This window comes from Echinops telfairi, unplaced genomic scaffold (genome assembly GCF_000313985.2).
Source record: "Echinops telfairi isolate 266 unplaced genomic scaffold, ASM31398v2 ScPeMD7_6;HRSCAF=24_0, whole genome shotgun sequence".
Lineage (NCBI taxonomy): Eukaryota > Metazoa > Chordata > Mammalia > Afrosoricida > Tenrecidae > Echinops > Echinops telfairi.
In genome coordinates, this window is record NW_022103902.1 from 12,753,268 (window position 1) to 12,768,792 (window position 15,525).

General features: G+C 49.2%; 2 protein-coding genes across 2 annotated transcripts in view; one reads left to right on the top strand and one right to left on the bottom strand.

The window, feature by feature from the left end:
• The window catches only part of TAGLN3 (transgelin 3), a 15,430-nt gene extending 1,043 nt beyond the window's left edge, over positions 1–14,387 (top strand). The window contains exons 2-4 of the mRNA XM_004706394.4: positions 555–729; positions 12,497–12,599; positions 14,062–14,387. Of these exons, the coding sequence (XP_004706451.1) occupies positions 555–729; positions 12,497–12,599; positions 14,062–14,203 (420 nt within the window). The 3' untranslated portion in view covers positions 14,204–14,387. The remainder of the gene's footprint in view (positions 1–554; positions 730–12,496; positions 12,600–14,061) is intronic.
• Positions 14,388–14,952: 565 nt separating this feature from the next.
• LOC101654819 (eukaryotic translation initiation factor 1-like) lies at positions 14,953–15,525 on the bottom strand. Its single transcript, XM_045286211.1, has one exon. The coding sequence runs from the start codon at positions 15,486–15,488 to the stop codon at positions 15,117–15,119; it is 372 nt and encodes a 123-aa protein (XP_045142146.1). The 5' UTR covers positions 15,489–15,525; the 3' UTR covers positions 14,953–15,116.

Genomic DNA, 15,525 nt, shown 5'->3' on the forward strand with positions numbered 1-15,525 from the left:
CAGGCTAGGTTGATTCAAACCAGCCCATCATTTCCCGCAGGCTGAGACTTACGGTTACATAACTGCTACCCCGCGATCTATTTGGTTGCTCAGGCCGTGGGTTATAGGTGTGTGGATGAAGGGACTCAGCCCAGGGATGGAAGCCGCACATCCAAAGAATACTATTAGGCCCCGTCATTTGACAGTACGCCTCCCCCGAAGCCACCGACTCTGCACGCGAAGTCTGGAATTATGTCCGCCTCCCACTCCACGTCATTCCCTCTCAATCTGTAAACAGTCTTTTCCTCACCCAGGAAAGGAAGAGAAGGAGCAAAGCGGGAAGGGGGCTTCTCAGCGGGGGCACGAGCTGCGGCACTAGGGATGGTGTTGGCCGGGCTTTTAGGACTCAGCGTGGGAGCCTGGCAGCACGGAGGTGCCCACGCCTTCCTGGGGCCCACGACTTGCCCGCACCCAAAGCCGGTGCGCTGTGCCCTATAGGAGACACGCTCACCTGGACTGAGTGCCCTGCACCTACAAAGGGAACCCTTGGTTCTGTCTCCCTTCTGCCCCTCCAGGTCCTGTGTAAACTGATTAACAGTTTATACCCACCAGGCCAAGAGCCCATCCCAAAGATCTCCGAGTCAAAGATGGCTTTTAAGCAGATGGAGCAAATCTCTCAGTTCCTCAAAGCTGCGGAGATCTATGGCGTCAGGACCACAGACATTTTTCAGACGGTGGATCTATGGGAAGGTAAGCAGCCGGCAGCCTGCCTTTGAGATGGCTCTCCCCTCCTCCTTTGTGAAGCCTGCTCTCTGGGTTCTTGCTGAGTGGTGCAGGGCAGGGTGCGGGAGTGCTCTCTGCTGTTGGCAGTCCATGTTGTCTGGCGCTGTCAGCCTCCCAGTAGGCCGTCCCCCTCTAAGAGAAACACACCAACTCGGAAGCCAAAGCCCGGAGAAAAGCTAAAATGGTTACAGGGAGGCTTCTATTCCTCCCCAGCACATGGCTTGAGAACACATCCCAGCTACTGGAAGAGGGAGGCAGGGGGTCGAGAACGTCTGACTCACCAACAGCAAGGCTTATAGACAAAGCCGGCTGGAGCTGTAGTCGTCATTCACTTCGAAAATTAATAACACCCCAATCTTTTTTTTTTTTTTAATAACGCCCCAATCTTTTACTGAACCATTCTTGGGAGCTTGGCAACCATACCTTCTAGACAGGTATTCTGCTCAGAGAGCCTGACAAATGATGTTTTTCTTTCTTTATTCTTTCCCACATATGAATCGGTATAAAGGTATAGAAGTCAAATGACATTTTGGGGGATATTTAACAACCCAGCATTATTGAGGGAAACTGAAGGGAGACACTCTCAGGGAATGTAGGATCTGTGGTCCCAGTACCTATTAGTCGGCACTCCATCCAGGACGTTGTGTTCTCTGTTAGGCCTGCCTGACGCACGGAGAGCTGGGCTCCAGGCCGACTGGACCCTCAATGTCCATTGTCATTGGCTGGCAGTCACCAGGGGCCCAACCAATAGGATCTCCAGAAGAGTGGCCCCAGTGGCTCCTCTCCCAATGAGAATGGGTAACTTTGCTCTGGTGAAGAGATGATGGTATTTGAAGGTATAGTCTCTAGGAAAAGGACCATGCCATGGAGCAACTTGTAATGAAACAGTCACCACCATAATCTTCACAGCCTTCCACTGTCAAGTCCAGGGCTGCCCTCATAGACCAGTGACTCACATCCCAAATGCCAATGACCTCGCCTCGTGTTGTGCGAATCCCTTGAAACCCAGATCCCTCAAACCTCAGGCCAGGCTGGTGGGTTTCTGGGACTCGTGGTTCAAACTCACTGTGAAATGTCATCATCAAGACTTAGCTTCGCTTCCTGGTCAAAACTATGATAATTTTCCCCCAAAGAAAGAGCTGCTGCTTAGTGCATTTTCCAGTAGATGAACCACTGAGACCTCCGGGGACACATGGTGTTGGTAGGACCCAGAATCAGCATGACAGCAGCTGGCAAAAGGCATTATACATGTGCTCACCTGTGTGATGCCTCTTGGTTCTCCTAACAATCCTGCGATGTGGCAGTGAGTTCCCTGTTCCACAGAGGATGCAATGGAAGCTTGTTCCTGCTCGTTCTTTGCATCGGACAGCTAGTAATTAGCAGCTCTGGACCTTGAATCCAGACTCTCCAAGGCCAGAGACTGGAGCCCTAACTACTCAGTCATGCAGTTTTTTGGCGAGGGGCTTAGTTTTCTTCATGATGTGACTCATCAGAGCGCCGTGCTGACTAGGGCGAAGAAGAGGAGGGTGTGATGACTCAGAGCTATGTGGGGCAGAAGGACAGAGCCCCTGCCTGGTGGGCTGAGAGTGAAGGGGAGAGAACCAGCCAGCGCAGGAATTGTGCAGGCGGGAGTGGGAGGGGCTCTCCTGCCTTGACTTTCCTGTGGAGGCTTGACATTGCCGATTGCTTTTTCCAAAGACCATTCTATAGCTGGGAGGTGCTCACAGCACGGGGCAGGTGGTAGGTAATAAAGATCTTCCATCAGAGTAGGTGGAGGTCTACACCACCCACCCCAGTCTTGTCTGCTAGTTCCTGCTTGAGGAAAGAGAAGACTCAGAAATGTTAGCTTGAGATCAAGTCGTGGGTGGATGGACTTCAGGCAGGAAAAAGCTCCCGGAGAAAGGGATCAAGGCAGACACGGAGGGCCCTCATCCCCAAGAGGGAAAAAGAAATAAGGAAGGCTTGGCTGCCAGGCAGAAGGAAGCCCACTGGGGAAGGCCTGGAGAAAGGCAGAGGTAAGAGAGAGAATGGGCAGTCGGGATGGGTAGGAGGCCTGAATAGCCCTGGAATACCCCAAGGCCCAATGGCAAGAGAGGGCATTTGGAACATTTCGGGAGAATCATTACAAGACCTAGTAGGGATAGTTGATTCCCTCACCCCCCACCCCCAGTGTCACTGTCAGAAAGAAGCTCAGGCCAGAACTGGTTGCTAGACAGCAGAGCAGGAGGTGAGAGAGGACAGAGCTCATCCTTAAGTGGGTTGCCCTGAGCTGAGCAGGGAGTGGTCAGAGGCCAATGACGAGAGAGAGCCTGGAGCAAGACCAGCTTTGGGAACCACTGCGCTGCAGCATGGACGGAGTTAGCAAAGCTGGGGCTTTTTCTGCAGGAACAGGGTGGATGCGCATGAGTCTGACGGTGGTAAGATGGCATCAGAGGGATACTGCCGGTCAGGACTGGCATGTGTTTTGTGTTCGTGTGCATGGGAAGGTCAACGTGTTTGTCTACAGAGATGCTGGACACACCACATGCTTCTCTGAACCCCACATTCGCTCCCCTCCCCTCTAGCTGCGGGCTTGGTGCTGTCCTCCAGATTCCTTCCTCTGGGCTTGCGGTCGCTGTGGCTGCTGCTGCGGGGGCTCCAGCCCTCTCGCCTAAGTTCTTCTCTTCCTCTTCTGCAGGCTTTTTGTGCTCTACATCTCTGTCCCTCTCCTGATTGGCCTCTTGCTCATCTTCCCAAACAGGGCTCAGCCTGCCTCATAGCTGCTCCATGGCTCTCCTGCTGCTCTTGTGAAGTGGGCTTCTAAACCTGCATGAGGCCCCACTGGCCACATGCCTTCTGCTCTAGGCAGCCTTTTTCCAGATAGGCAGAGCCTCCAGTTGGGCCCAGAGGCCCCTTTTAGATTCAAGGTGCACTTTTGCAGGGTGGGTGGATGGACTCTGGGGCAATCGGATAAAGAACCAGGGCTTTGGAAAAGAGCGCCGAGCCTAATGTCCCCCAAACTACCCAATCACAGAGACTGTATAGACAATGCTACTGGAGATTTCCCTGGGCAGTAGCTGGAATGGCTGGTTCTTTTCAGGATGGGGAAGAAGTGGGGAGGGTGTCAGCTTAGAGGAATGGCGGGGCAGGGGAGTCTTCCTTTTGGATGAAGGAACATGAATTACCCGTAACTCTCCCATCGCCCATGACTGTGAGACTCAGAGGAGAGCATACGGCTCACCGTGGGTGCATCTTTCCTAGAGAGGAGGAGGGGGTAGAAAAAAAGAAAGGAAGGAGTGAGTGAATGTGTATGAGAGAGAGAGAGAGAGAGAGTTGTGGTATAGTATCTGGTCAGAAAGACTGTACAGAAACTTACTGTAGAAGATGGTAAAGTCAGGAGTGGAATCAGGCATCTGATTGTCTGGTTCAAACATCTCCTCTGCCCTTGACCACCTAACCACTATAGACCTTGATTTCCTCAATCATAAAATGGGGGTAATAATAATAATAGCACCTCTTTCACAAGATTGATGTGAGAAGTCAATGAGATAATACATTTAAAAGGTTGAGCAAAGTACTTGGCACTAGTCGAGTGTGATCAATGCTGGCAGTGTAAAGTCTTATTCTCACCAGCCTGTCCTAGTCTGAAATGAAGAAGAGATGAGCAGGGAACACCTCCCATGAGCTCTCTCAAAATGTGGGGCTTTAACTAATGGTCTTATGTAGGAGCTGATGGGGCTGCTTGGGGGCCTCCTTGGGTTGCCTTCACATTATCGGCCGCCCTTCAAGAAGGGCCAGCTTTGCAGGCTACAGTACTGAGTTTGCCTGCTTGATTCCTTTCGCTGGAATAATATATCGGTGTTTTTCAACTACAGAGCCAGAGGATTCTGGTCGAATGGAGAGAGTATGAGTTTTTGAGTCAGCAGATGAGTGGTAACCCTTCTTTTACACACAAAGCTGTGTGTTTTGGGGACTTAGCTTCTGAGCCTCACTTCCCTTCTGTGTAAACAGATCGAGTGCCTCCTTTATAGGATTCTTCAGTTCAAGGATTTTCCCTCATTGCCGTCACGTCAATTCCGACTCAGAGGCGCCCTACAGGACGGGATCGAGTTGCCTCTGTGGGTTTCACAGGCTGTAAATTTTTCTGACAACAGAAAGCCTCACCTTTCTCCCAAGGAGTGGCTGGTGGGTTTGAACCGATGACCTTGAGGTTAAATCTGCAAGCCACTCTGTCACCCAGGCTATAAGATAAATGTACAAAGTAGCCAACACAATGCCTGGCTAATCGACACCTAATAAATGCTGGCTTCTTTCAGGCTATGACAACTCCTACGGTGACTGATCTCTTTTGTATTTTTATGTGACCACGTGGCGAGCGTTCGACATGGAATCCTAGAATGTTCTAGCATGCAAGACTTGAAGATAAACCAATTCAAACCACTCTCTCAGTCACCCTAAGGATGGGGGACACGAGCACCCAGTCTTGTCATATTATCCTGCTTGCTTCCCCTTGGTCCCGGGAGTTAGGGAGGTGAGGTACGCATGGGGGTATGGGGTGCCTGGAAGGCTCAAATCTATTCTCTAAGGAGTGTCACTAGACATGCCATTCCTCAACAGCTGCACAACAGAAGAGCCCTTTCACCTAGTGTGAGAGCGATTTTAGGAGCTTGTCAGCCAGAGGGCGTGACTGGGCATCCCAAGTGCCCTGCCTGCTGCTTGAAGCTTTCTGTTGGGTTACAGCAGCCTCTGTGGCCGGTAGTTGGGTTTAGTGCATTTCTCCTGTAGCAGTGATCCTCAAATTCAAGTGCTTCAAAATCACCAGAGAGCTTGTGACCACACAGACTCCAGGGCCCCATCTGCAGAGTTTCGGAGGTATTTCTAACCATTTACCAACTGATTCTGTTTCGCTGGGAACCCCCACCTGGAGACCCATTGCCCTTCAGCCTCACTCCTTCCTCAGGCCCCCAAGGCAAACAACGAAAATTCCTCAGATCCACCAAGTGAGCCCAGCCTACCCTCTGACATTTCCTTCTTGACCACAGAAGGATGGAGGGGTGCGAGTTAGGCCACATCACTATTTAGGCAGGACAAAGGGGACTGTTTTCTTCACCTCCTCCTTGCCTTCATCCTAAGTCTCAGGAAGATGAAAGAAGGATGTACATGTTCTGAGAGTTACGGATGATGCATCAGGACTGAAGCATAAAATCCAAGCAGTATAGAAAGAAACAGGAGACCCTGGAAGATTGCTTTTTCGTCTGAAAGGAAACACAGAAAGCAGAGAATGTGCCATCTGATTTTTTTCTCCCCACCCAGGGGACTTCTCTTTTGCCTTTCCCTCTATCTTTGTCCTTCACGTTACCAAAGCCATGCACGAGATCGTCGGAAGTAACAGCAACAACAAACTAAGAGAACACAGCCCTTGTTGGAGGGTCTTTATGGTGGTATTTATTAGGGGAGCAAGTGCAGAAGCTCTGGCCCCTCCCCTAGAGATACTAATTTAGTAGTTTGGGGTGCAGGAAGCATTGCTTTGGAACATGCTATTGTCCTATGAAAGTGTTCGCTGCTCTGAAAGGCTGGCCAAGCTCCTGTCTCAGCAGCTCCGGGTAAGTTACAATTCTAAGTTGCGTCAGGGTCAATATGGTTCTTCCTCTTCCTTTAGGGTCAGTGGTCTTCTTAGATCACCCCCAGGGCTGGGTCTCCTCTGCTGTCTCTCCATCCCGAAGATTCCCAGCATTGGCTTGGCCCTTCTCTTGGGGACTGTTGGTTATCTTAAAACAATGGCCCTGAGCAGTGGCTTCCTAGCGGCCTTGGAGCGCCCCTGGGATCTGCCCAGGGACATCCCTCCCCAGCCCTTCAGGGATCCAAGGGTGATTTGCTGGGAGCAGAGATTCCAAGCCACCAGGACTCTGGGCTGACTCCCAGCTCGGACCAATGCCCTTCTCATGATTGGTTTTGCTATTTGACCTTGTGAAAGTGATCTCTGAAGGATGCAGTTATGAACAAATTTCGTTAAGTTTAAATTCAACTTAATTTATAGTTAAACCTAAAGATTTTTTTTTTTGAGAACTTACCCTGTGCCAGACATTGTGATGTTGTTGAAAACCTGACATAGAAGAAATATTGGACTTCCCACCTAGCTACATCAGAATCCTCTCGGAAGATTGCCCCCCAAATCCGGATTTTTAAGACTCTCAGGTTATTCTGAAGATCAGATTGGTTTGGGAGACACAAGATCAGATCCATGGTTCTTTTTCTTTTTTTAGAAATCATTTTGTTTTGAGCTCTTACAGCTCTTATAACAATCTATACATCAATTGTATCAAGCGCATCAGATCCATGTTTTGTAAACTTGGCTGATATTCCCTGGGGAGCTTATTACACAGAAGGACTCCCCACCTCGCCAGCCCAGGGGGAAACACCTAAGCATTCCTACATTAAAAGAGACCCCATTGGCCCACTCTTCTGAAGTAACCCACCCTTTGGGACACCCTACCTGGATGTTAGGTCGTGTTTTCAAACTGTTTGAAGGCCTGACACCTAGGCAGATGTGACGATTGTGGTATAAGCAGTTGACACCTCTGTCATCTCATCAAGTGTGACTCATAGTGACACTGAGTGCAACTGCTCTCCAGGGTTGCTGAGCCTGTAAATCTCTCTGGGAGCAGCCTGCCTCCTCTCTCCATTGGGTTTGAACTGCTGACCTTGACGCTAGCAGCCCGATACATAACCCACTGCCTCCAAGGGCACCTTACAAGCAGTTGAGCAGTGCTATCTTATATTGGCACACTTTGCAGCACTCCCGTAACTGCACAGCTTCTTTAGGTTTCTAAATATTTGAGCCTGGGTGATAAGAATAAGCTTCCCCACCTGGTCTTGACCCTTCCCGGGGGCCCCTTTCCATCTTGCTAATCTGAGTCTCTGAACTAGTAAAAGACGTAAGGTTGGAACAAGGAGGCCAGCCCCCCAGTCTGTCAAGCCAAGCATCCTGGAATTCTGCCCAAAGAAGCGTTATTCAACAACAACGTAGCCATGCCAAGAAAGCAAGCTAGACATGCACTGGTTACAGAGTGCAGATTTCTGCACATAATGGTACTTAGGATCTTCATGGTATTTAACTTGGCGGGCACATTTATGGGAACTCTAGACCCCAACTGTTTTTTATAGCTCCATCGCTAGTTGGATGAAGACTTTGAAAATGTATTCCATACAAAACGCTTAAGCACAAGACTTTTTACACTCTTTTGAGACTGAGGTCCTTTGTCCTGTGGGGCCCAGGAAGCTTTGGCTCAGTCTTATCCCCTAGTACAAAATGCTGGGCTGGGCGCCTTAAGGCAGCCTCTGAGATCCCTTTGATGTCCTCTGATCACTGGCTTCAGCTAAGGAACACGTGTCTCCATCCAGCCTGCTGTGGGCTTCCTGGGAGATGTGGGCTCATGGACTATATGTGGGCTTTAGAGTCAAATCAGAACTAGAGCGGACTTCTACCTATTTGTTGGGTGACTCTGGACAGGTGCCTTGACTTCTCTGAATTAATTTTCCCATCATACACTGGGCGGAATAAGGCCAATCTCATGGGGGTGAGATCATGCATAATTGATATGTCAAATTCTCATGTCTTTGGGACCATTCTAATAAGGAACTTTATAATTTATTCTTGTCAAATGATGCCTCCTTCCACAGCTTCATCTGCCCCACTCTTGCAACGATTTCTTTATCAAATCTCTTGAGAGGAAGGTGGGGGGTGGTATTTATGATTCTAGATGTCTCGATATTTTACCTTTGCCCCCAACTTGATTACTGTGGCCCTTTCTGGGTTCGCATAGTAAATAAATAGAAGAACACATAGTAAATTAGTAAATAAATAAATAGCTGCTTGTGAAGGAGGCTGGATCTATAGTTCAAAGCGTGGTTCAAAGCGATTTTTGTTTTCGTGTGTAGCGTCTTGCACCAGGTTGGTATCTGTGGTTCCAGGCTCCGTATTTCTCCAGCAATTGGCCAAGTTAGAACCGTTCTTTCCAACTACCTGAGTTGGACTGACTTGACATGTGCAACTTGTGTCCAGAGGAGAGATGACAGACATCCCTGGTAACTCATCTAACAAACCTTCCTGGGCTTCATCGTTTCTCTAGGACCTCTTTCATGATTCATGACTTGCATCCTCTTTCTATCTCTTACCAGAGTAATCCTTCAGAATGCCACCACTACAGTTCTATTGCAGCGTGTTGTTTTGACGAGGTGCTGTTGAGCCAGGTCTGTCTCCTAGTGATCCTGTGTGCAAAAGGACTGATCCTGTGTGCTCAGTCCTTTGCCGTCCACAACATCACGCCTGTGTTTGAGCCCACTGTTGAAGCCTCTGTGTCAATCCATCTTGTTGAGGGGCTTTCTCTTTTTTTTTCACTGACCGTCTACTTTACAGAGCACGAAGTCCTTCCTGTTCCAGGGACTGGTTTCTCCAGACGACAGGTCTGAAGTACATGAAGCAAAGTCTTGCCTTCCTAAGGAGCATTCTGAATAGAATGCTCCCAATGCTCCCAAGGCAGCCCAAAGCCTATTCACTATTTCAATACCAACAGGACAATGGAAAGGCATGCGGCCATTCTTGTTCCGCCTTCCTTTCACATGCACATTAAGGGACTGAAAATACCTTGGGTGAGGTCAAGTGTACCATAGTCCTCAACACTCTGAGTCCTCAACATCTTTGCTTTTTAACACATTAAATTTAAGTTTTGTGCTGCAGATCTGTCCCAGGCAAGACATTGTTTGATTTCTCGACTGCTGTTTCCATGGGCATTGATTGTGAATCTAAGCAAAAGGAAATACTTGACAACTTCAAGTTTCTCTCTGCACACCATGTTGTTGCTTGTCGGTCGCTTTATGGTAAGGTGATCAGATTTTAACATATGGTAAAGCGGGACACCATTGATAAAACTCATATCCTGGCGAAATAGCCACATGGCAACCGAAAACCGTATACCCTAGCATGTTGTGCATTCTTTCCAAAAATTGGGACTTTTTAAAAACGCCGCAGGACGCGGGGAAAAATTGTTAAAAATCGGGACTGTCCCGCCCAAAGCGGGACATCTGGTCACCTTACTTTATGGGGATTTTTTGTTTCCCGTACTCTGAAGAGTAACTCTTAGTAAAGGCTGTATTCTTTGATCTCCATGAGGAAGTGCTTCAAGGCTTCTTTACTTTGTGCTTATTAACACACAGGTTGTTAATAAGCCTTCCTCCAATCCTGACACTGTGTTCTTCTTTATAGCCCAGCTTCTCAGATGATTTGCTTAGCATACCAATGGAACCCTGGCACACACGTTTTCTGATTTTGAACCACACAGTGACCCTTTGTGCTCTTGGAAAGACTGCCTGTTGATCCATGTACAGGTTCTTCATGAGCACAGGGAAGTCGTTCTAGAATTCCCATTCTTCTCAATGTTAGCATAAGTTATGACGATCCACACAGTGGCATGCATTTCTGCAATCTGTCAAACAAGGGCTACATCTCTTGGGCACTCTCTGCTTTCAGCCGAGATGTATCTGATACGGCTTGATTTTCTGACAGCTCCCTGGTGATATACTGCTTCAGTCGTTTTAAAATTATCTCTGCAAAAGTTTACCTGGGTGTGATAGGAACGCTATTGCTCAACGGGGTCCCTGTGAGTTGGAACTGACGTGACAATGCCCAGCCACATATGTCCATCTATCTGTCTCTTTTTACATGACCACATTACTGAAATACTTTTCATCTGGGGAAGAGAAGCCTCCTCTGACAACCACTCTGGGTTTCCTAGCCTATTCTCGGGAATTTTTGCGTGTATCCCTGGTCCAGATGCCCTATTGTCTGCCACTGCAGCTGCTCCGTGAATCTGGGGAATTCTTCCTGGACAGTTCAACCCTGTCTCTATCAGCCAATCCTCACGAGCCTCCACATCCAGGAGATAGATCACCCCTGTGGCTAATGTGGAGGGGCAGGTGCATGGAGCAGGACAAAGAGGCGGAGAGGAGCATCTCTTTGGCTCTCTCTCCTAGTTAAATGTACATCCTGGACTGGACTTCCTTTGTGGGTCTTAATTGTTGATGTTATTACAGTTCATAGTCCATCTGCCTTTCCCTGTAACTCTCTATTCCCCAGGGGCTGAGCTGCAATTGCCTCACAAGAGAGATGCAGCTGGTTCAGTCCTGCTAATGAGGGCCTGGACGGCTTTGCTCTTTCCTTCCCAGCTCCGCAGCGGACTGAGTGCTGCCTTCTGTCTGACCCTGGCCTTTCGGCTTATGCGCTCCAGCCTTGTGGCTGCCGCACGTTTGGTCTGCTACGAATCACACAGTCGCATCTTCCTCAGTCCCGGGGAAGTACATTGGTCACCTGGGAAGGAGAAAAAGGATGGAGAATGAGAAGCGCAGGTTGGTCTTGTGGGGCCCATTGACCTGCTAGGGCTGGGGGTCCAGTCCCAGGGGCTTCGATGCTCCCTGCCTCCTTGTGGGAGGGACCACACCTCCGCACGCCTTTCTTCCTGCTTCCCTTTTTCTTCCCATCTCTCTTTCTGGATCTTTCTCATACTCTCTCATTCTTCTCCCTTCCACACCCAAACCAGTTCTTGTCCCCGCTTCACTGCCTTCAAGCAGCACAGGATTCAAAGCCTCTCACGTGTCTCACGTGGAGCGCTTTCCGTGTTGATTCGCCTCTTTTCCTTTTCCCAGCTTTGGGCCCCAATAGCCTAGTGAATGCTCAAGGCCACGCACTTGAATGCTTTTAGGCCCCTTGAACCCGGATACAGGAGAAGAGAAAAGCCGCTTGAGTTTGACGGAGAGGGAGCCTCTGCAACCAATTTCTCTCCGCTTTTCTTTTTTCTTCATTCCTGCAGAACCAGTCCTCTTGTGCAGGACTGCGGTGCCAGCCTGCCGCAGGGCTTCCTTACTACAGCTTATAGCACCCACCCAGCGAAGCGGTCCGCTGAGTGCTGGAGCAAATCTCTGTACGCGCCTCTAGCTCTCCGGAAGGTTTTATGCATTCAGCAACCATGAATGAATCAGAAAAACCATCTCTGATAATATACACTGGCTATTTTTTTAATTCCTCTGTAAGCAGTTTATTCATGGTCTTTTTAGGATCTATGTTAGTCTGGATTGACTAGAAAAACAAATTCATAGACATGCATGTGTGTTTAAGAAAGAGCTTTATATACAAGAGCAGTTGACTATTGAGAAAACATCCTAGCCCAGTCCAGATCAAGTCCATAAGTTCGATATTAGTTCATAAGTCTGATACCAATCTATAAATTCCTCTTCAGACTCACAAAACACATGCAATGACACCCAATTGAGGAAGATCCCAGGACAGTGGGTGGAAGGTCTTGTGGATCCGGTGGCAGTAGCAGCATCTCAGCGCTGGCAGGGGTCTCCACGTGGCTCCTCCAGCTCCAGAGTTCTAGCGTAGCTCCACGTGTCTTGTCAACAGAGATGTCTCACAGGTAATCAGCGTGTGTCCCGCCTCCGATGAGCTATTTATCTCCTTAGAGGCTCCACATGAGGTCATCCAGCTGCAACCTGATTGACAGGCTAAACTCCACCCCTTCACTCTTAATACTCAGATTGACAACAGATGATGTAACGACCACAGGGACTCATGGAGAATGATTGATGATGCCTCCGTTGATTTGGATTGCAGTCATCAATCCGAACTTCCTGGGGGAAGCCCCACTCTTCCAGAATCCCTTGGCCCGGCACATTTGATTATGGTCTCTTTGTTGGCTTCCAGGGAAGGATATGGCGGCTGTGCAGAGGACCCTGATGGCCCTTGGGAGTGTCGCGGTCACCAAGGATGATGGCTGCTATCGAGGAGAGCCCTCCTGGTTCCACAGGTAAGAAACCCATCCTGGCCCCTGCGAGTACAGGATGGGAACCAGAGGGAGACTTGGAAGTCTTAGAGTTCCCAGAAATTATTTCTAGCCCACACCACAGGGAGTACGTACTTCTAGCCTCCTAAAGAATCCCTCAACGCAAGGAGAGAGTTGCTGCCATTCACGCCAGCATCCCACCCAGGGCAGCACTGCTTTGTCCTGACTACCAGTGCCTTGCTCCTGCCACGTGGGCTGGGTGCCATGTCTCCAGAGACTGAGAGAGACTGAATGTGCTTTCTCCGAGAAGTCCGGATACCTGAACTCAGTTTAATATGACACGCGAGCAGCCCTGAATCTACCCTCCACAAATTGCACTTAATGAAGGCAATTCTTAGGGTGACCATATGCCCTATTTGCCCTGGTTAATGCTTACAGTTCCGACATGTTTGTTAATGGTGCCCTCTTTCACTCTGAAAAGGGTCCATGCCTGGAGGATAAAGGATGCGATCACCTTAGGAAAGGATTTCCCCCCCAACGTGAGTTCTTGTGTTTATGGAGGAAGAACTGAAACCCAATGGCAATAGCTTCAAGAGGGATGAAGGGAAAACGGGACTTGGTAGGGAATAACCTATTGCCAGTCTTTTTTCCGCTCCTGGATAGAAATCAGCCGGAACTTGTTTGTGTTATTTTAAAAGAAGCTCCTCTGAAAGATCTTCTAGGGATCGGGCAGTTGGAAGCTTAGTTTGAGCTCCATCTCTAGCAGCGATTCACTACTCGTTATACAGGTTGAAACAAACCTCGAAAAACATCAACTCTCCAAACGACGGGCCTTTAACAGAAACGTTTGCTGACCTTGCATCTAGAGTTACTTGGTCCCCTTTTAAGAAACCAACAACTACAAAACTCATTGAATCGTTAAGAACCCTTGTACTCTAGCCCATATTCCAGGATCAAGTGTAGGTATCTGCTTCTGCAGCCCCCTGTATCATCCCAGTGCCCTAGCAAGGGGCAGCATCATCCACTTTGTGAAACACAGAAATCCCTCCCCACTAACCGCCTGCGCCCTCAGCCCTAACACATGGCCTGGATTTACTGGGATTCGGAATGGGGCATGAATCCCTGGCCCGGGATAGGGAAGGGTGGAACGGGACGAATGATGGACAGGCGAGGTTTTGTAAAACAGAGCTGCTTCCCCCTTACCGAGGAGGTCACTGTGAGGGAGGGGGAGGACGAGAGGAGTGGGGGGAGGGGAGGAAGACCGGAACTGAGAGTGAGGTCTCCCGGGAAGCGGTCAGACACCCATTCTTCTTGGCTGGAAATTCTGGAAAACTGGGCTTTTAAGAGCTAGGAAACCTACAGGAAGATACCATTCTTTTAATTGGTGTCCCCCAGCCCCCTAACTAAAGGCTGCCTATGGCAAGCTTAAGAAGGGTTTGAAAGCTGTCTGGGAATGACAAGGTTCCATCTCCCTCCCTCTGCGCAGGAAAGCCCAGCAGAACCGGAGAGGCTTTTCGGAAGAGCAGCTTCGCCAGGGACAGAACGTCATAGGCCTTCAGATGGGCAGCAACAAGGGAGCGTCCCAGGCGGGCATGACCGGGTACGGGACGCCCAGGCAGATCCTGTGAGACGCCGAGTCCCGCTCCTGTCGAGGGGACGAATGTTCCGCACCATGGTCTCCATGGAAACGAAATAGTTAGCCACCTCTGCCCTTCTCCTCTTTCTCCAAGCCTCCTGTCCTTGGTATTTGCAAGTGCTGCTGCATTTCCCCTGAAACTCCACGTTGCCTACTGCTGCCACCTTCTGTTCATTTCGAACTATGCAAAGACTCCGCTCCCTTCCTCTCCCCGCTCTCCTTTTTAGGCCAGACAGCCGTTGTTCATTTGATAATTTATTGACTTATTTATTTGCCAGAAGTTTTCCTCCCCAACTTATAGAGCGCACCTAATAAACGAATTAGTCTTGTGTCTTCAAGCGTAAAGTTCATTCTTGGTCTTAGACGGACTTGGACTTTGCAGGTGGGCTTGTTTCTCTGCGACTCCTCCGACACACGTCGGCCCTATACAGGGCTTCTGAGACCGTGAATTTGTATGGCGCACACAGCCTTGTAATTAGCAGCCTGACCCAGCGGGTCCCCAGCAAGACGGACATACGCTTAACCTGGAGCGGCAGAGGCTCTTGGGAAGTTTAGAAACAGTATTGTCCACTCTAAGAGCTTAAGGCTATGAGTTCAAGAACCAGGTCTTTGACCCCACTAATAATTTGAATGTCTTTTGCTGTTGTTCGTTGCCATCATATATTTTTTTCTTTTAAATTCTGAAGAAGAAAAATCTCGGCACTGCCAGGCGCCTACTGCTCGACCTCTGTTTCAATGAGGGACTTCAAGACTGGACAGCATGGCTCTTTTCAGTGTATTGCATGAAGGAGTTACACTAGTCCAAGTTAAATGTGGACCCCAAATGGTTACATCATACAAGCTGTGAGGTTTTAAACTTGTGACAAGGGACAGAGGGAATTTTACTACTCATTGCAAGGAAATCCTCACTTAAGCTTCCGTGAGCCATAAGCACTTAAAAACTCATGAACCTTCAGCTGGTCGTCCTTAGCCAGTCCAATCTCTACAAGGAACTGGCATATGTTCCTGTGCTGGTCGCCCTGGAGCTGAATCACTTCTCCATATTCTGGATGCTCAATCACAGTGCCATTGCAGGCAAATTTCTTCTTAAAGGCCTTCACTAGTTTCTGTTTGTCGTAGTCATCAGCGATCCCTTGGACAGTGGTAAGGGTCTTCCTGCCGTTGCGCTGTTGAATTCTTATATGGATATAATCCTCGGCCCCTGCAGGCAGCAGGTCATCACCCTTACTTGCATCAGCAAAGGGGTCGAAAGAGTGGAGGTTCTGGATAGCGGACATACGATACGATTCCTTTTCCTCGGTGGAAACGGCTAGC

What these genes read in the sequence shown, in the direction of transcription:
- LOC101654819 (XM_045286211.1), bottom strand. Translation starts at nt 15,488, where the DNA reads ATGTCCGCTATCCAGAACCTCCACTCTTTCGACCCCTTTGCTGATGCA.